Source organism: Puntigrus tetrazona, chromosome 7, assembly GCF_018831695.1.
Source record: "Puntigrus tetrazona isolate hp1 chromosome 7, ASM1883169v1, whole genome shotgun sequence".
NCBI classification, from domain to species: Eukaryota; Metazoa; Chordata; class Actinopteri; order Cypriniformes; family Cyprinidae; genus Puntigrus; species Puntigrus tetrazona.
This window is the reverse complement of record NC_056705.1, coordinates 27,408,728-27,429,582: the sequence shown is the minus strand read 5'-3', so window position 1 is coordinate 27,429,582 and position 20,855 is coordinate 27,408,728. Positions and strand designations below refer to the sequence as shown.

General features: G+C 36.8%; 1 protein-coding gene across 4 annotated transcripts in view; it reads right to left on the bottom strand.

The window, feature by feature from the left end:
* Positions 1-20,855, bottom strand: part of b4galnt4b (beta-1,4-N-acetyl-galactosaminyl transferase 4b) — a 61,262-nt gene that overhangs the window by 39,318 nt on the left and 1,089 nt on the right. For 3 of the 4 annotated variants that reach the window (XM_043245519.1, XM_043245521.1, XM_043245520.1), the window contains 2 exons: positions 20,630-20,840; positions 5,808-5,920 (listed from right to left, as the gene is read on the bottom strand). In XM_043245519.1, coding sequence (XP_043101454.1) covers positions 5,808-5,920; positions 20,630-20,774 — 258 coding nt within the window. In that variant the 5' untranslated portion in view covers positions 20,775-20,840. Of the gene's footprint in view, positions 1-5,807; positions 5,921-20,629; positions 20,841-20,855 lie in introns of those variants that run through there. The other variant, XM_043245522.1, reaches the window with a different exon arrangement.

The window sequence follows — 20,855 nt, the reverse complement described above, 5'->3', positions numbered from 1 at the left end:
ATCTATTAAATCCAAAATATCACGCAGCACTTTGAAATGAGTAAAAAGATAAAAAGAAATGTTTCTCGAGCACCAAAGCAGCACATTACACTAATTTCTGAAGGATCCCGTCACTCTAAAGACAGAAGTAATGGATGCTGAAAATTCAGCTTTGCCATTTCAGGAATAAATGACATTTTAAAATATATGACTTATTTAAAACTGTGATAATATTTCACAATATTGCATATTATAAATGCAGTCTTAGTGTGAAAGTGTCCCCAAACCCTTTAATGGTAGAGTATACAGTTAAATGTGTGTGTGCGTCATTAAATAATAATCATTTAAAAAAATATATGCGTGACCTGATTATAATTTTAGCTATAGACCCAAAAGAATTTTAAATCCAATAGTCTCTCTCTGTTTCACTCTTGATGCCACATGCTTTGAACTCATCTTTTTCATATGACAGCTGAACACAATGCAACGATCGCATCTACACACTGCATTTAAAATGATTTCATAAATTTATTTAAAAAAAAATAGTTGCACACCAAAATAAAAAAAACCTACGACATGTTTGTTCAGCCCTGTGAAAACTGTGACATATCCTGGTTGTAATGCAACATAGGGCTTTAGAAAAGCAGGTCTATAAATAAACAGACACGGCTGCTTTGCCCATAGTCATGGTGGTGTAGAGGGAGTCTGTTCTGATCTCACCTTTTAATGTTATTCCATCTTTCATTTGAACTCTCCTGCAGCCATGAGGCTTTCACCCAATGCATTGATCTGTCCCCAGAGCAACTATACGATGAGGAAGAAAAACTCTCTCCCTACGGTGGTTTGCATCCTGACAGCTGATACCAGTCTGCTGTTAAATAAAGTTTGTCTCCAGTGATTACTTTCACAAGAGCCCCATTTGGTGACATGAATGACAGAGGAGCAACACATCGGACATAAACAACAGACGTGATCTTTCTTCTTGCATTTTTAAGTGTAATTTTAGTCAGCCGCACAACTTGTATCACTCTGCTTAAAGTTTTCCTTTTGCTGCTTGCACATTTATGCATGCTATGTTCTCAAAACTGTTTTAACATGGAGATGACAAATTTGCACACCGTCTTACCAGCACACAAAAAACAAAAAAATCAAAAAGAGAGAACACATCTAAAGACCAAATGCACATGCAGTGCTCACCTGTTTGTGCCTCCACACACACAGACAAAACAATGACCCTGATCACACAACTCAACCTACCGGTCTTCAGATACTAGAGAAAAAGCAGACTCACTGTGGAACTAGATCTCTTTGAATGATCTGAGTGCAGCTCTGCAAAATCTCACAGCAGGAGAGAGCTCTTTCAAAACTTACCTGAGAGACTTACAACTTACAAGCTCTTGTAGAATGTTTGATCTAAAAATACTAATATATTTTTATAGAATGGCTTGATGCCTGAATTTTCACAGGAAATGTGAACACTGTCAAAAATGTTTGTAAATGAATGAATGATTTGAAAAACGGTGTCAAACCTCTATAGTGAGAACGTATTTTTAAGGATCAACAGTATTATTATTATTACTGGATCAACAGTAAGTAACTGTACCATGCTCAATGGACAAAATATATTTAATTTGTAATAGAACACGTGACTTTAATTTATGGCTTTCAGAAGTTAAAAACTGTAGCACTAGTTACAAAGAAAATTTACTTTTACGTAAGTAAAACATACGTAATTTTACATAAGTAAAACATTTCTATTAGTTAAAATTAGTCAGTTACCCAGACGTATCTAAGGATGCATTTTCATTATATTTTAATTGTTAAATTTTTGTTGTTATCAGTTACATCTGGGATGTTATGTTGCCTAATTAAAGCTGTAATATGGAAAAGGTGTACGTTTGTGACTATGTGAGTTGGACCTCAGTTCACCACTTTCTCAATAATACATTTTGTTATTTTTAACAAAAATAAAAAATAAATCTTCCATACAGCATCTTTAAAGTGTCCATATTTTGCCATTTTTAAGCCTCCTAATATTGTTTTGGGAGTCTCCTACAATAGGTTTTTATGCATGCAGAGTGAAAAAACATTTGTTTTCTCAAAATATGTGTTTAATATCACCTCATTTTCCAGCGATTCTCAAATTATTAGTTCAAAGTTTTGAAGATTCAGTCTCTCTAAATCCCTTCTTTCTACCGCATACAGCAGACCTCAGCAAAATGAAGTGTTTGTTTGGGGGGGGGGTTCATGTTGCTCGCTGCCGGTCAATGTACAACATAGACAGGAGTGATGAAAATGCACTATGCTGTAGGTGAATTAAGCAGAATACTATGTTGATGTTGATTCAATCTTTATAACTACATTAAATTGAATTAGAAGGATATAAAATGGTCTGAGCAAACATAAGCAGTCTAAGTGCTTACAACGACCAAGATGCTTGACCAAGAATTATGACATCAGAGCAAGTACATTTCTATGGGATTGTTGTTGGTTGTAATGACCCGGTTATGACTTATATTACCCTCAGGGGCCTGAAAAGTACAATGATATGAGTTTTCACAGTAGAAATAATCCTTGACTGAGCTATGGAGACTAGCGGTCCACCGAGGCTCCTTTTGTTGCTCTTCTGAAATAATAGCCCAAAGGCTGGACCAAAAAAAATCTATTAAGGATATATCTGTTGAGACATCTCTCACACCCTGAAATTCCTCTTCAGGGCTCTGGCAAACCCCAAGACATAACTGTTAGATCCATCTCTTTTCGTGTTATTCCAGTGGGCTAAGCGAGGTCTGCTGCAAAAGCTTTTCAAAGTGGGATTTCTGTAAGCTTGTCAACAAAAGTTCTCCTAAGCCTGTCTAGATCAAACTCTTACCCCCTTATACCACTAGAACATGGAGAAAGAGGACCTCAAAGACCCATCGGAGATTACCACCTGCAGGTCGGCAGAAACCAATTTAGGCTCATCCTGCCATGCGCTCGGGTTGACTTTAACAAATGCGCCAAAACTTTTTGAGCACCAACAAGGAAATAACATTTCCAAAAACTGCAAATATGGCACAATGTAAAAGATAAGTAAGTATACTATGGTCAAAATATGATTTAAAAATGAATAAGGAAGCAAAGGCAAGACTTATTTGTGGCCCCAAGTAGAGCAGTGCACGGCAAGGGGTAGTATTAATCATGGTTAGAAAATCAATCATGGGTGCAGAAGACTAGTAGAAATCAATGTGACAAATGTCCCCGACGGCATTCTTCAGGAGAGGACAGAATGTTATAAACTACAGAAACACAAAAGAACCATAAAGGACTATACAGTCCAAACAGACAAATCCCCACTTACAGTACACTAACACATTTCTTGCTCCCTCATGCGGTCCACATTTGTCTTGTTTTGAATGTTTTTCCTTTTGAGGTTAAACAAATCTCAAAAACCCAGCTCAATACTCAGTTTCAGCTGTCCCAGATATTTCCCAACGGCTTCTCCTTTGCACCTCCCAAAATTAGTTTTGCAACTCTCTGTTGTGACTGTTGCTATCCCAGCCATGTGTTCTTCTGGAGCGAGCAGATCAGCTAATGGTGGCAACCAGATGGGCAGATTTACATTCACCTACTGCTGCTGTGCACAAAGTGTTTCACCCACATTTTTCTCATTGTAAGTCAGCCTAAATATCACTGAATAATATTTCAGGATGCGGAGCTGTGCTTCACTATTGCACTGTAAAATTACCATGAGAAGGTTAATGGGATAGTTTACCTGAAAATGTTCATCCAAGATGTAGATAAATGTGTTTCTTTATTGGAACAATTTTGGATAAGTTTAACGTTACATCACTTGCTCATTCAATGAGTTGTGAATGGGTGCCGTCAGAATGACAGTTCAAACTGCTGATAAAAACATCCCAGTAATCCAAAAGCAATCTCCATGACTCCAGCCTATTAATTAATGTTTGTAAGAAACAAATCTATCATTAAGGCTTTTTAAAATGGGAGTCCAGAAACCATAACCTCTTTTACATCCCCTGTTGTCCTCTAAAAAAAAAAAAGCTTCATCATATTTGCTTAGAATTATTTTTACTTGTAAGCATTTGATCTGTGCATAATTCACTCCTGATTTAGACAGTACAGAATTTTCATTACAGAAAGCAATATTACGTATAAAAATATTTTAGCTCGAAGCAACGGATTGAAGTTAAAAAAATGTCTTTTTGATGAACTTGCTTTAGACTCTCATTCTGACGGCACCCATTCACTATAGGGGACCCACCGGTGAACAAGTGCTAAATTTCTGTTCTGGTGACGAAACAAACTCATGTACATCTTGGATGACCCGAGGGTGAGTAAAAATCCAGCAAATTTTCATTGTTATGAGAACTATTGCTTTAAATGTAAATGGGTCGACTTTCTGAATCTTTATTGCCATCTTTTGCCTTGTCTGACAAAGAAGTGCGTGTCTGAACATGGCTAGCTCATGTAGTTAGCATGTCAAAGCTACAGGGACTGACAGTAAGCTGACAGCAGAGAGACTAAGCTAAAATCCTGCAGGAAGGCATATGTGTTGCTGGAGAATGAATTGTGAAAACTAGGCATATGCGCTAAACACACACACAAAAAAAATCATATAATTCATCATTTCCCATGCCAAAGTAGGGTTAAAGGAAAGGCTGAGTAGTACTTTTTCCTCAAGGGTTCATAAAAGCCTCACTATGATTAAAATCATCTTAGTGCTGACAAAGATACACAGAACCCCTAAATCAGGTTAGACCTCCACAGCCACCTCAAACCAATAACTTCTATTCCTTCATGTCCATTTGTTCAAAATGCTGAATGCGACCGAACATGTAGAAACAACACTCTACGACTTGAGTGTCATATAGAGTTAAATATAAATGAGCTCTGTAGGGTTTAAAATGGCATCCTCTACATGATATACAGATATAACTTACAATATTTAAGACTGGAACACACAGCACAAGTTTTATAATCTCGACAGATTTTAAAATGTTATTATACACTTACCAATTTTGTAAACAGCAAGACTGGGCATAACACACTAAACAACATCAATTCAAACACTACCCGATTTTAAAGGTGTTCCAATCAAAGCAAACACAAGACGTGTGTCAAATTAAAACAGTATGTTCTAAAAATATCATAAATATATATAATCAATGTTCGTGAGACTGGAGTTTGAATTGATGCCTTTTATTTGCATGACACATTGACATTGCAGTACAGAATGGCTCTTTCGGCATGATCCGGAAAACACTGTAAGCATGATAGGTTATTATTATGTGATAGGCTTTCTGGAGCACGCACAAGAGAGGTTTTGAATGCATACGGTTTTGGAGCGCATTAGCTTATGGCACACATAAGCTTAAGGCTAACATATTTATAATAAAAGCCAAAAACTTCTAATTTCATGGCACTTTAAAAGAGATACAAGTGCCAGAACAAAAACGAGAAATTTGAGTGTATCGTACTGGTATATGAGAGTACTGTTATTTTTAATGAGACTCATCCCTTGAGCCAGTTACATGCCTGGATCCCCACAGGGGCACTGAGAAAAAGAGATTATATTATGCATGGATGTCAACAATCCACTGGCATGGAATTAGTCAAAACCCTCATTTAGAGAGCATTTTATTTAAAGGGATATTGTGAACAGGGCAAATCCTGCCGGGGAGATATACATAACACTCACTAAACAGTACTTTTAAAAGCATAGCACATCAAACATAGCACACATCAACTAACACATCAAAGCCAGGCATAACTTCTTTCACCTTAATACTTGAAAATGTGTTGATTATGATATAAAACTCACTCACCCCCAAGCCCTCCTCCTGACTTTCAGCAGCGTCCTCATGCTCAAAGGGGATAAGAGACGAGGGGAGGTGTTTCTTGTGACTGGACCCCATCCCGTCTGCCTGCCTCTCCATATCTGTGGGGAAAAAAAATCAGTTTGGAAAAAAATTACACAGTGTGTGCCATTTCATCAAGAGTGGGAATAAACCAGCCACTTATGCAAATGTTGTCCGTGCATTTGTTCAAAAAATCATGTAAAAATTGTAATTAAAAAAAATCATTTAAAAACATGAACAAAATGAGAGAGAGACAAGTATGCAAAATCAGGTGAATTATGGATGAGAGAGGGCACGAATAATGAAAAAGTTCAAATAAAAACACAGCAAATATAAAACTCTCAATCTTGAGGCTTTAAAAAAGAAAGCAAAGAAAAGGAAAACTGTGAGACTGGATGCCATTTTATCAAGCAAGGAGCAGGGTGTCTCTCCTACTGCATCTGGCACTAACGAGATTACAGGCTGGCAGATGGGAGACTGATAAAACATCCCCTTTTTTCCCTAATTTCTTTTATTGAAAATCTTTTCATGTGACAAATAGGTGGTTTCACAAGTTGAAGTCTGAGGAGCCAATGGGGTTGTCAATGTCAGCACTGATAGAGGATGCTGCAAATCCAATGCAGAAGCGACATGGGAGAACATTGAACATGTCAAGAAGTTAGTTGCTTTCTTTTGTTTGCCAGAGACATGGTGTACCTTTCCATCCCACCTCTTAAGCAGTGGTGTTGGCATGAAGGTCATAAAACTAGGATGATGGTCAAAAGTTTAGTACTTTTACCCTGTGGGCTGTTGGGGAGACGATACTGATACTGCTTAATAATATTAGAGATTGTGCCATGATGAGACATCATGTGGTGGCTACTGTGCAACGTCTCACTATATGGGCTTTATTTAAGGACCTTGACACCTGAGCAGATAGCATAGTTAAAAACACAAATAGCTATACCACTTGGTGGAAAATCAAAAGAGTTAGGATCAGTCTAGGTCTCTACAATCACGCCTCAAAGGTTAACGATGATGACTAGCTGTTTGCCCCATCAGTTTGACCACCTATTTAAAGAAAGCAAATGCCTATTCAAAGAAATGTCTACCATACAGTGTTTAATATTTTCTTATTTTACTTTCATCAAAGAAGCATATAAAACTTGTGTATGCACCTGGGTCTTAGGATTCAAAAATTCAATTCCCTCTAAGAAACGAATGAGGCTTTTCAAATCTATAGGCCTGTTTGGAGAGAGTATCCATCTCCAACTGGAGAGTTCAATTCCAGAAGCATACTTCAAAAATTCATTAAACCTTGCAGGAGTGCATCACTCTCTGAATATTTACAATGTAAATGAAATTCATCATCGAATCGACAAATCAAACCAGAGGAAAGTGTAGCGAAGTTGTTTTTTTTACAAGACATAACAGTCTTAAATTATGTGTGAATGAACACACCGGTTTCCAGCTACTGTCTGTCGTCTTTGAATCATCAGGAACACTCTTAGCATTCAGAGAGCCTTTGTCTTCTCCTGGAGAGCAGTGTTTAATCAAGGCAAACTACACCTGGGGAAAATCAGAACTGATGCTTGAGTCTCTTTAAGTGGGCTCACCAGGATAAAACCTGTCCCACTCCTCCAAACACTCTTCAGATTAAGATGGAGTACAAAGACATAAAAGAGAAAGTGAGGCTGACACAGATGCAGAAAAAAAAAATATATATATATATATGACTGAAGTATTGCTAGACAAATAACAAACAGCACTTAAATGAGTCAGAGAATCTGAAGACAGATGATTATATAATGCTTATATTAGGCTAATAAAAACCTGTTTCATGTATCTTCAAAAAATGTAAAACACGGCATGATTGTCCTGCCTATAAATATAACAATTATAGGCACAAAAAGTAACATTTTATTTTTTAATTCCTCGTATTTGCCTAGTATTCTGATTTTCACGTCAAAATAACATATGATGGTACTGTATTTTATATATATATATTTTTTTCCATTGCCAATGAAAAAACCAAACGTTACTGTATTAGATGAATCCTTTCACTAAATGGGTCACAGAATGCGTCAGAGCAGTTAAAATAACATTTAATTAGTTAATGTTAATTCAGTAACTGAATGTTAATTCAAATGCTCTGACACATTCAGTGATTGCTGAACATAAAGTCTATCAGTCATATCCGTCTTGACATGAAATATGTTTTGTGTACTTTGTGAAACTTCAATTAGTTAAATTACAGACTGACTGTGAAGGCTGAAAATTGGCTCCCCTGCTGCAAGAAAAGAACTGTTACTATTTTGAAGCTCTTTGTTAGAAAATGTGTCAGAACAGAGTCAAGCTGCTGTTGCAGGTGTTGATCTTAATATGTTTTTTTTTTTTTTTATTATTACAGGAAAATGATAGGATGCAGTCGTAGGTTTGCCTGCAATTAATTTTTGGTCAAATTCTTAAAAACTTTTCATCCGTCGTTTGCTGGTGCACAACAAACCACATCAGCTTGTGAGTGTGAGCTGTGGAAATGATTCTGGATGTTTTTCTAAACAGTCTGGCAGAAAAAAAAAGGAATGAAAAGAGTGAATCAGGTATCTCTAGTTCAGCTCCTAAAAATGGGGAAAAAGGAAAGTGACATGTATCGCTCGGTATTTAACGGCGGCGGTAACGAGGCTTAATTCACTCCAGGTGTGCGTCGTCTCACGCCGCCAGACCTGACCAATACCACGCCCCTCCTCTCAAACACGCCCACTCCCGTCAGGAGCCTGGTGAAGGGCGGCGAATAAAGGACGGGGTTATGATGACAATAAAGGGGAGGGGCAGCCGACTCGTCACTATATATATATATATATATATATATATATATATATATATATATATATATATATATATATATACAAGGTTAGATTTTCTGCATTTTTGCATAGGATGGCAAATTATGTTAATGTTTAATATTTTTTTTTACATTTTAATTAAAATGTTTACATTTACAATTATTCCCATATTCCCTAATGAATTATTCACATATTCCCTAGCTCAATTTGGTCACTTTTTTTAGAAGTTATATTACTGCGCTTCAATATATTTTCTTCTATTTTCGAGAGATAGCAGACTTTCAGAAATATAATTAGATTAATAATCTTTTATTTCTATCTTCCTTTATTAGAGGTCAAGCTAAAAAAAGTTTTACCTCCCTTTCCCTGTATGTCATTGATTTGCCCTAGAGAAAACACAGTTACTCAGACTCAGGGAAGCCTCATCTCATCTTGCATTTAAAAGAGGTCCTGACCACCGTGATTTCTCTGCAAGCCACCATATTGTCATTGACAGAGGAACCAGAAATGTGATGAGCAGGTTAATGAGAAGCTGTGCGAATAAAGAATGTGAAAATATCCCGGTAAAATGATAGCCTGTTATTAGATAAAACGTGGTCCAATCATTAAGCCGGTTATACAGTATGCTTACCATTGTCTCAAAGTCAAATGATCTGAGCTGTGTTATCTACGTGAACTGTATAGATATAATTAGATGTCTACGTATGTGTATAGTTATTCTATGCTTTTACTATATGTCAACATCTGTGTATATCCTTCTCAAGGTATTTTATAGAAATAGCTAATACAGCGGATACGTCAATGAAACCTAACCGAGACTCTACCTCTGAGGAATAACATTTTCCTCTGGGAGTGCTATACATTGCATTAATGGAGAAACTGAAGCATCTTTGAGGCATAAACCAAACCATCTGAGATTTCTCTAGTCTTCTAACAGAATATCTAATATCAGCACAGCTGGTGAGGATAATAAGACGCATTTCACCCTGATCTATTTCATGTAACATCCTTGTCCCCAGATATGACTGGTACTACATGGTTAATTCCTTCTTTTTTTGGTCATTTGTTCCTTGACTCTTATGTGCGCTGATTCACAGAGGAACATAAAAATGCAGCATGTTGCCACCGATAATGCTCCATTTATTTTTTTTGGACAGATGGCTGATGGGAAGGCTTGATTTGTCAAGCGGGGGAAGGAACATTCACCATCTTTTCACACGAAAAGACAAAGGTAGGGAGTAAAGAAGAAGAGTCTGAGGGACGTTTCTACTGTACGTTTTGACCTTGAACACAAGACGCTGATTTATTTATGCGACTGTGAAGTTGTTGATCTTTTTGTCTGTTTACAGAAGTGAGCTCTCCTCGGAGTCTGCGAGTATGAGTTTGCCGTCACGGATTAAGCTGAATTAAAAAGATTTGAAATGGAGAATTGCCATCAGCTGAACAGTTTGGTCTGAGGCGAGGCTTAAGATGCATCTGGTGAAGTTCTATTTGTTCAGATGGAGGGGCTTGGGAGTGGTGCTGTTGTCGAAAGGGTAAAAGAGTGTCTATAGCTGCAGGACAGGAAACTAGACAATTGAGTTTTGGCAGGCATTTTATCTTCTGCATCATGAAACTCACATACCCAAGCAGTCGTGCTTCCCTGCACAGTGGGTTTTCACAGTGGAGGCAGAAGAGCAATCAGCAGTGGTTTGAGCATTCATGCCTTCACGCTCGAATCTAACAAAACATCAATTCCACGCAAACGAAGACAGAAAATCCTTACAGTATAAGCAAGAAAATGTTGTGCTGTATGTATTTTGGATTCTTATACTAAACACAGCTATACGAATATGTATATATTTGGAAAGAATCCTGAAAAAAAGGCATCTGTTTATGCAAAAAAATATTAAGCAGCACAGTCGTTTTTAACACTAAAATGTTTTTTGAGCACCAAATCAGCATATTAAAACGATTTATGAAGGATCATGTGACACGGGACTTATGACTGGACTAACGGCTGCTAAAAAAATCACATTTGCCGTCACAAGCATATCTTTTTAAAACAATGACATTTTAAAACATAATAAAATATGTATCAACTACATAAAAGGAGACACTGCAGGCAAAAACCCTATTTTTGTCAAATTTGACATTTTGGGATTTTTGGTTTTTCATTAAAAAAAATTCTGACTAATGGAAAGAAAACATCCAAAAGTGACTGGTAAGTGTATGTTTCATAGCACTTTTTTTTTCATTACAATACATATTTTTACATACGTTTTCGCGAAATGATTTTCTTTCTCCTACACTGAGCATATATCTCCACTTAAGTAGTAATTACACACAACTTTTAATTTTTATTCGTGTCTATACATCTTTTTTGTTTGATAATATACAACATCCCCAAAAAACCTGTCAAAATGTATTGTTTTCTGTCTGTTTTAAGTATTTTCTCACGGAGCAACAAAATGAGAACTTTTGACTCTAATATGTCAAAAGAATTTTGAAACTGGCTTCATCCAGCGTATGCAAATTAGCGCATCTTTCATTAAATAATACCTCATTTGCATATTTAAACTTAATATTTTACAAAATTTGTAATACAAAAAATTTTTTGCAATTATCAATGTAATCCATCAAATCGGTAAGTAAGGTAATAACTGTAAGTTATTTTTTTACCCTGTTCAACTGCAGCGTCTCACCCTAAAATTGTAATAATAAAAAAATGCAATAAGAATTTAACTTAATAACACACACTCTCACAAACTAAAATGTTGTTTTCTACGCTTTCATGCAGGCAAAAATAAATACTAGATTCTAGTTTGCAAAACTGTAAGACGAGCTATACAAATATTTTTCTAATTGCAACAACAAATCGATCAATAATTGAAGTGCTTCTAATTATTAGTATTAACCTCTCCAGCTGTTAGTCAATAATATCTTTACAGAACTTTCTAAAGTACATTAGTGCAGCACTCTAAAGCCATAAAATACTCAACTGAAGTGCCTGCTTCCAAAAAACTCTAGATCTGTCACAGCAGTTCTACAAACACTTCAGAGTTTCAGAATCAGCAAAATCTCATATGTGGAGCTTTAAATAGCTTTAACAGCTATGACGAAGAGGCTAGTCTAGCTTTTAGGCTTCACTACACACAGGTAATTGAAAACTAATCTATCTCTGCAGCCTATGCAGCAAGGCGTCCTGAAGAATTACAGATTTGCCACAGCAAGAATTATATTCTGCAATTGTACAAAAGAGTACCAGCAAGTGCAGAGGTCACCCTCAGATCCTCAAAGGCCCATTTCAATTAGGCCTACCTTGCACTTGTAAACGATTTAGATGTTTCAGCATGAACTAACTCGTGCATTAATGAGAAAGGCTTGCGTATTTACATATTAACGAGCTGGAATTCAGCTAACTGTAATTAGTACATATATGAACAAGTCAAATGCTCAGGCAATCTCTCTCATTAATCTCTATGCAAATGAATCCAATTTGACAGTGTAATCTGGCCGAGTTTCAAAGCGTCTACAATGAGTAAACAGTTGCATTTGGCTCCAAACAATAACCTTCATTATTGTGTGCAAGTAACTGAAATTTGGGCGGATAATTGCATTTTTTTCCCTGCCTCTGAGAATTTTCTGCACACGCTACTGATTACCTTTTCTTATTTTTCCCCAAATGAAAGTCAATATAGCTTCACTGGTGGCAGAGCATGAGCTACTGAAGCAGAACGGACTCCCCACTAAAGCAGAATTTTTTTTATGTACTTAGAGTAAAAATGTCTTCAAAGATGCGTTACAAAAAAATAATCCAGAAGAGCAACACGTGGACTTTCTACGTGAAGACACATTCGAGATCAAATATGGAGAATCGATTGCAGGGGAATGCAGAATATCCAGCTAGGGATGCAGAACAGATTCTTTCAGACAGGTTTTGACACTTGCTGTCTGAGCTGAGATCAGTCTGTCTGATCTGTGTCTATTTGATGAAGTGACAGCACACAGAGCATCTACATCATGCCACCCGCTCACATACAAGACAGGTCTTTAACAATACAGACTCTATAAAAAGATCAATCTAGCTTAGTGCAGCATGGTGCCTGGTATGATTTAATGATTTGCTGTGTGTTGTATGCCGTCTTGAGGTGTGAGACAACTGATAAGAATGGAGATTAAAGTCAGAAATGATTTATTCAAATGAAGTGTCAAATGTTCTTAAAATAATAGGTGGCATTCGTTTTCATGCTAAAAACAGAGCTAAAGGAGTGATGCCAAGATATATTATAGGACAGGGAAATATATCTGCCTCTAAATCTGACAGTGTGAATGCAGTCGTACCTTATACAACGAATAACAATGATGCAAACTTCACCAAATAAAAGACAAATCCAACTTATCTTATCCAACAATCTTAAAAGACAATAGTGTTTTATTGGTTCAGTGTTGATTCAGTTCAGTTCAATACGTGTGTAAAGTTGATCAATTATGAAACAATTCAATTCAATTATAAGCAACTGGAAGACAATGCTATTGTTATTCAGCTCAGGTTAGTTAGATGTTGATTCGGTTCAATTCAGTTCAATACAGTAACGGTGTCAATGTTGCAAAATTTGTCATTTATAAGATGAATGGATTCAATTATGCAGCAGCTCTACAGAAGAAACAGTGTTATCCATAGTGTGCAGTCAAACTGATAATATTACTCTACATTAAGCGTCTATGTGTCAATGTGCTTTATATAGTGTATTCATATCGCAATGCACCTGCACTTTCACGATGGGTACGCACACACATAAAGCAGGTGTGCCTATAGCCTCTCTCTGCCCTTTACCCGCAGAGTCTGACAGTGACTCTAACATCTGTACGCCAGCTGCCACTACAACATCTGAGGGAATTGCACTCCTCCAGGCCGTCCCACTGAGACTAATGACCAACAGAGATTGGCAACTAACACATACATTAACATATGTAGGATGCTTTTTCAACCATTATACTACAATACTGATGGCAAAAAGATTTCCACTCATAAGTGCAAATGCACAGAAACTAGATTCGAGTCAAGTTTATTTAAATATGGTTTGTACAGTATGTATTGTTTCAAAGAAGTTATAAAACTAAATGTTAGGTTTTTAATATCTTCAGAGTTGGGTAATAATATAATTAATATTTTGCATGTAATCAATACATGTAATCAAGCAGTTGACAAGTGATATATTGCACATATCATCATCCTGTAAAAATATACTTTGTATATGTATAGGTTTAGGCATACTTAGCTATGTATTTAACTTTAGATAAAGAGCTGGGCTGTAATATAGCAATATTTTGCACTGAAAAAATTTTTTTTTTTCAAGATTTGCTATATAGTGCACATTGTGTGGGTTTAGTCTATGTAATACACCTTTATATATGAAGCTATATGATGCAATTTACAATTTAGAAGATGTTTAGACCTTAAGGAACGATATGAGTCATAAATATTTTATTAGTTTACTTAGTATTATAGAAGACAAAAGTTATCCAAGTTTGCCTTTTTTGTTTATGAGTCTGGTTTGTCCCGAGCAGTGATACTGTTTGCAACTCTTGACAAAAAGCCTGTAGGTCCTTTAAGTTCTTTGGTTTCCCATCATGCTGTGCACATTTGAGTTCTTCCCCACAGTGGCTAAATGATGCTGAGATCCAGCTTTGCCACTGAGGACAGTTGAAGGACACATACACACATCTCACAAAAGGCTGCAAATAGCCAGTGGTGTTTCAGGCAACACGCAATATTAACATTATTTCAATAATTAAAGTTATTTAGGGCCAGATTTACGAAACAGGGAAAATTAGTGTGAGACTGCAATTTCTGCTGTAGACCTACTGAGAATGTGCGCATATATGTGAGTGTGGGTGTGGATGTACACGTCATGTGTATGACATTTATGAATTTATGGATTTATGACATGAATTATGGCAGTCATATTTAATGTGGGGCTGACAAGTCATCCGCCCAGTTTATCATCCTGTGTGGAGGTTTAGAAGTGTGTCTTTCTTGAGTAAAGTCCTTTAGCTGAGCCTCCAAGCTCTGGAAGAATGGAGAGCGCGCCAGGAACATTAATATTTATAAATGAATACATGCATATGTTAGATTCCTCTGTTTGGGCAAATGAGAGAGATACTATACGTTTCACACTGAGGGAGACACAGAAAAGAAGATTAAATGAAAGGGAAGAGGAGAGAGATCTCCTACAGAGAAAACAGACTGCCCAGTCCCTCATCCGTTGCCTGAAATATTGTGATTTGTAACTGCCACTGGGAGATACAGTACACTCAAAAAGCCGCAAGAATAAATTCAGTGCTTTTTAGTGCTGTAGGGTTAGACTTAAAATACAAAAAAACAGATTTATTACATAAATCAGTCACACATGCGACCGGTGATCTCATTCATTAGGGTCAAAATCAAATAAATGAGCAAAAGGTAACCAGAATAAATAGCACTTCACTGTCCTAGACCTATATATTCACAATCCAGATGGGACCGGCAGTAGGACTTAAAGTAAAAAAAGAGAGAACATTAAAGAAAGACCAGCTCTGTGAACATTACCTAGACTGATTCAGAATTGATTCTGTGGGACCAATTAAATCTGCTAGATGCAAAATACTTTGTACTTCAGTGAATTAAAACAGATGTGATATTGCAACAACTCATTTTAAGAGGTTATGGAGGAAAGGGATGTTAACAGCTAAACCAAATAATTTGAGAATCCGGCCCTTGAACATGTATGCTTTGCTAAGGACTAACAGCATGAACTTTATGTTAAGTTAGGAAATATACATGTGCAGTGCCACTTTCAAGACATTTCACAGAATTATATTTAAATGAAAAAAAGTGGTTTAGGATGCATGCAAATAATTCTGATGCAATTTATGGGCATGATTTAATGATTTGCTGTGTGTTGTATGCTATCTTGAGGTGTGAGACAATTGATAAGAATGGTGAGAAAAGTCAGATATGATTTATTCAAATGAAGTGTCAAATGTTCTCAAAATAATAGGTGGTATTTCACTGACATATTTGTTTTTTACACTAAAAACAATACTAAAGGAGCGATGTCAATATATATTATAGGACAGGGAGACATATCTTCCTCTAAATCTGACAATATGAATGCAGCCGTACCTTATGAGCAACTAAGTCAAGTAAAGAGGAAAATAATGATGCAAACTTCATCAAATAAAAGACAAATCCAAATTCTGCTGTAAAGCAGATCTAAAAAGGCGAGTGTTTTATTCAGCTCAAGTCAGGTAGATGTTGATTCAGTAATAAATAAATCTGTAATAAAATGATAAACAATGACAATGTATTTCATTGATATACCACATAATATTAAACGTCTATTTATCAGTAAAAATACAAGCTTGAACTACTCCATAACATATTTAACATATAACCCTCTTTTACATGTGTTGTTTGTTTATTGTTTGATTGGTGAATGATCTAAGAACTAAATTAATTAAAATTAATTCAATCAAATCCTTCAGAGACCGATCTATTTGCCTGGGATGTTAAAGTGAATATTATTAACACTGAGAAGTTCAACAGATTCAAGAAAAAAAGAGAAAAGAGTGTACGTAAAGGATCTGCATAGACAACAGATGGTAAAAGGCTAGTTTTCAAAAGATTCTGTAAAAATAATTAACACATGAATGAATGAATAAATATGAATGATATTTTAGCACAAATGCAAGTGAAAAATGTTTAGTTTCGCACATAATGCGAGGCAAGTGAGTTCAGAAATGCATTGTACACAGACAAGTAACATTCAAACAACAAGAGCTTCTGATGCACTCTGACGAAAGATGTTCACCTACAACGCTCGTGGAATAATACAGAATGCTGAAATGATTTAAATTACACCTGCACCAATTTTTCACAACACACTTACAACAAAGCCAACTGTTGCTCTCGTCAAAGCAGCAGGCTGAGGTAACACATCCTCCACCCACACGATTCTATAGCAGAGATCTCTGTCTATAGTCAACCAGCTGGCTAGCAGACAAGCTCTTTGAAGGCAAGATATGGAGCAGGAAAAATCTGGCAAAGATAAGGAAAAGTCTACTGCAGATATTTCTGAACAACATAAAAAATAATAACTTTCTATAGAGTATTGATTACCGATTGATGTACTGTATAGTTTTAAAATGAAAAACCAAGCAGCATCTCAAAGACCCTCGTGTGTCTGGAACCACTTTCTAACGCCACAGGATCTTTCACTGCTGGATTTATCTAGGTCTCTGTTACAAAATTATAAAACTACCAACAGTGTGAGTCATTTGAGAATTTACTGGATAACAAGCGGGCAGCACCTGTAACACCGCTTTCATACAACAAATAAGAAATTAATATTGAATCCCAGATAAAAATAGCTTCAAACTGAACTGTCTGGACAAGTGCACTGACAAAATCTCTGAGACTGTTATATCAGCATTCTTCGATACAAGAACTGGAACTAACCTCTATAAGCTACACTGGACGTTCAAAAGATTTAGGGGCATTAGAAATTGTTAATGTTTTTTTTTTTAAATAGGTCACCCAACAAGGCTGCATTTTATTTGATTAAAATATAGTTACAAACTATAGTGAAATAAATTTCTTTAAAAGTCTCAATGTTTTTTTTTCGGTGGCTTTACCCTAATAAGCAGAGACTTACGTAGCTCAACTGAGAAGGGAGACAGACATAAAGAAAAAATGATATAATGATGGCATAAATGAATTTCACACCATCTTCTAAGGATCAACTCCTGCCTATTGCACCTGCCACTATCAGTCTAGCAGATGGATAAAAGTGTTCCTTTTCCTACTGAAAACTGCCTGTATAAAAATGCATTTATGCTCGATATATTGAAAGTAGGTCTATAACATTTGCTCATGGAATGAGTTTATGAGGCAAACAAATTATCAGTATTGCCAAAAGATTACTAATGAAGCAGAGAAAGCAATTAAACATAATAATGTTTAAGATTCCAAACTGCGCATAACAATACGGAAACTTCCTACAGTATAAGCAAAATTGTTAAAACATTGACATGCAACCTGCAACCTCCCATATAGTCTCTAAATAAAAGAGCCATGAATAAGGAATGATAATGGCTCCTCAACAATTGGACCGAGGCCATGCAGAGCACATCTTCAGCCCCAGAACCAGAGCCACTGCTGCCTCCAGGAATACCAATGAGAGTTTGAGGTGCCAGCAGCTGAAATCAAAGGCAATGAGATGCAGCCAATTTTTTTTTGGAAGGGGGGAGATCTTTTATATATTATGCACTAAGTTCAGGTCTATGAAACATGCTGTACTGCTCGAAGGCACCAAGACCAAACCAGTCCAATCAGAGCTTCATCTGTGACCACAGTTATCATATTACACTTTGAAAGGGCTTACGTGTTCAAGCATTAGTGGTTCCATTTCATTCATCAACATCTGTGATAACCCGCTGACGGAAGGAATGGGCCTGGCACGGATGGGCTCATCCATTCTGAGTGCGGCCCAGTGGCTTCACACCTGAACATATGACCCAAACAAGCCAGTCTCAGTCTAAACTTCATAGCAGGTGTAGGTGACACATGAATGGCTCTTTGGATATCAGCCTACTGGCTCCCAATTAACTGAGTGGGTGGTAGACAAACTGCTCCATCAGGCAGTGGGAATAAGTAAGCCGCAGACATCTCAGAGATCTATGTGGTGATGCTTGCAGAAGCTGTCCAAACAAGAGACAACGAGAATCCAAACCAGAGGGCAACAAATAGCAGCCGTATGCACCATCTAGCATCACACAAAAGAGCGCACGCACACACACACACACTTACATATATCTTTGTGTGTCAATATGGACTAAGATTATCTCTTTCAAATAAATGTGATAAACCATTTTGGTCAAAATAAAGTACCATATTGCCTAAATAGATTACGTTGCTAGAATATTTAGCATGTAATTTGTATTCAGTAATGGACTACACTTTGGGTAATTACCCAAAACAGACATAAAACATAAACGAGCTAAGAACAAGCGCAAGAAAGAAAATGTTTCCAATGTTGAAAGAGATGACAGTTCATATTTCAAAATGTGCTTCTGCCTAGATTCTCTGACTGGCAGTATGCTCATCAAAATCTGCATGTTTTATGCTCTTCCTGTCTTGGTGCTGAGTGGACCACCACCTGCTCCATGTGTCCTTGCCCCGAGCCAAGTCAACAGACAACGGACTGTTCAGTCGCCTAAACACAAATGCAGGATCTCTCCCGCTGATGAAAAGAGGCACATTCAAGATGCACAGTATAAACGCAATGCAAACACCGCTCGCTGAGTTTTAAGTTTAGGTGACGTCCTAATTACTCAGGCTTGGTCATTTTTATTTCACTGTGACAGCAAGTGTTTCTCTGAAAGACCTTTGTCCACAGAAATCAACGTCAAGACGTTTACCTCCCCTCTGACTAATGACTACCCGGGTGAAGAGATTTTAGAGCTCAGCCCTCTTACTTCCCACCTATAGCACGTCTCACTTGAGATAACAGTGGCATCTGTCCAAAACAGCCATTTGCATAAGCATTACCTTGTGTGTTGAGAGGAGCTTAACACAAATTTCATTAACCTATGGGTTAAAAGAGTCTGCACCTCTAATTTCTCTCCCTGTCAACTTCAGCCACAGAATTCACAGCAACTAGCTTCCATTTTTAAATCTCAATCAGTGGGAAAAAAACAAGGGGGGAAAAGCCTTGAGCCTTTATGCTATAATTAGATATATACAAATTTATTCCTCTCTCAAATACAGTCATGGTTTATCACCTAATCCGCAACAATTACTTCACCTCTAATAACAAAGGACATACGGCTTCAAGGTAAAAGTTAATGAGAGGCTATAATTTTAAAAATCCAATTTAGTTGGACCAGGAAGCTAAATTAAAAATTGTTTAAAAAAGTTCCTCAGAGCAAACACGGGGTATTTTTTCCATTATATGGATATGGGTGTGGTCTGGAGGAAAATAAATAAATAAATGTTAAAAAAACAAGCTTTTAATTAAGCAGTGAATTAGTTCATTAGTGAATATGCTGATTATTTGATAAACATATCAAAACTTGTGCAGTTCAAACTTCGTTATACGTGAAGACTTGAATTTACACCTGAATACTGTCGTTGAGACATCTTTGTATATTATTCGTTTTAAACTTTTTTTTCAAGGTTAAGGCAGTGTTATTCAATTGAGACTTGAGAGAAGAAAAGTCACATATGAGCTTGATGAAAACGTCTGAGTAGTGAAATTAATTTATGCGTACTATCTACTGTGTGAATAACATTCTTGGCATGTAAAAAGCTTCTCTTATTCACATGCAAACACGAGTTCCCAAGTTTAACAGGAAAATGTAAAAGGCCACTTGTGCTCTTAGAGTTGCGTGTGGTAAGTAATTATTCCTGACAGTAATTAAAGCAAGGGAACTCTTGTCACTGAATTGGTACCTTTCAGGACATTCATCAAATTGTGCCTGTGGGTTAGACTTAATTTCTCTTCAAAAAGCATAAAGGAAAATCATCTTTGCACAGAGCCGCTTTGAGTCTTATCTGTAGTACTAATGGTTGTACAACCCAGAGTACAAATTAGTTTAGGAATAATCAGCAGTTAGCTGGGCAGAAATAAGCGATAATTAAACTTTAACCTGAAGGAAAAATCCTCATTTAGATCATACAATGGCTTTAGCAACAGACAGCTCAATTTTACTCCGCTGCCTTGCTCATTAAACTGCTTCTGAAACCCAATAGAAAGATTCAATTGATACGTAAGAATAGTCTAATTTTCAAAGCCAGCTCTGCGCAATTGGATTTTTGTGCACAATCCCATTTAAAGCCATCGGAGATATGTTTATTACGGCTTCAGTGGGCACTGCGATCGTTTGAAGGGAAACACTCCGCGCTCAAGGCTACAGGAATAGCGCAGTTTCGTGAATACCGACCTTTCCCATAGTTGAAGTGGAGTTTGATGGCTTTGCCTTGGTTGATGTGAAGATACGTGAACCCAATGGCAAACATAAGCAAAACGAGCAGCAGAAGGAGTTTGAACTGCTTGCGGATCTTCTTCAGAGGAAAGCGCATCCTCATCACAGCAACATCACCCACTCAGTGGAAAATTCAGACTTGTGCTCCTTCGGCGTTGATGTTGTACAGCTAGAACGTCAAAAG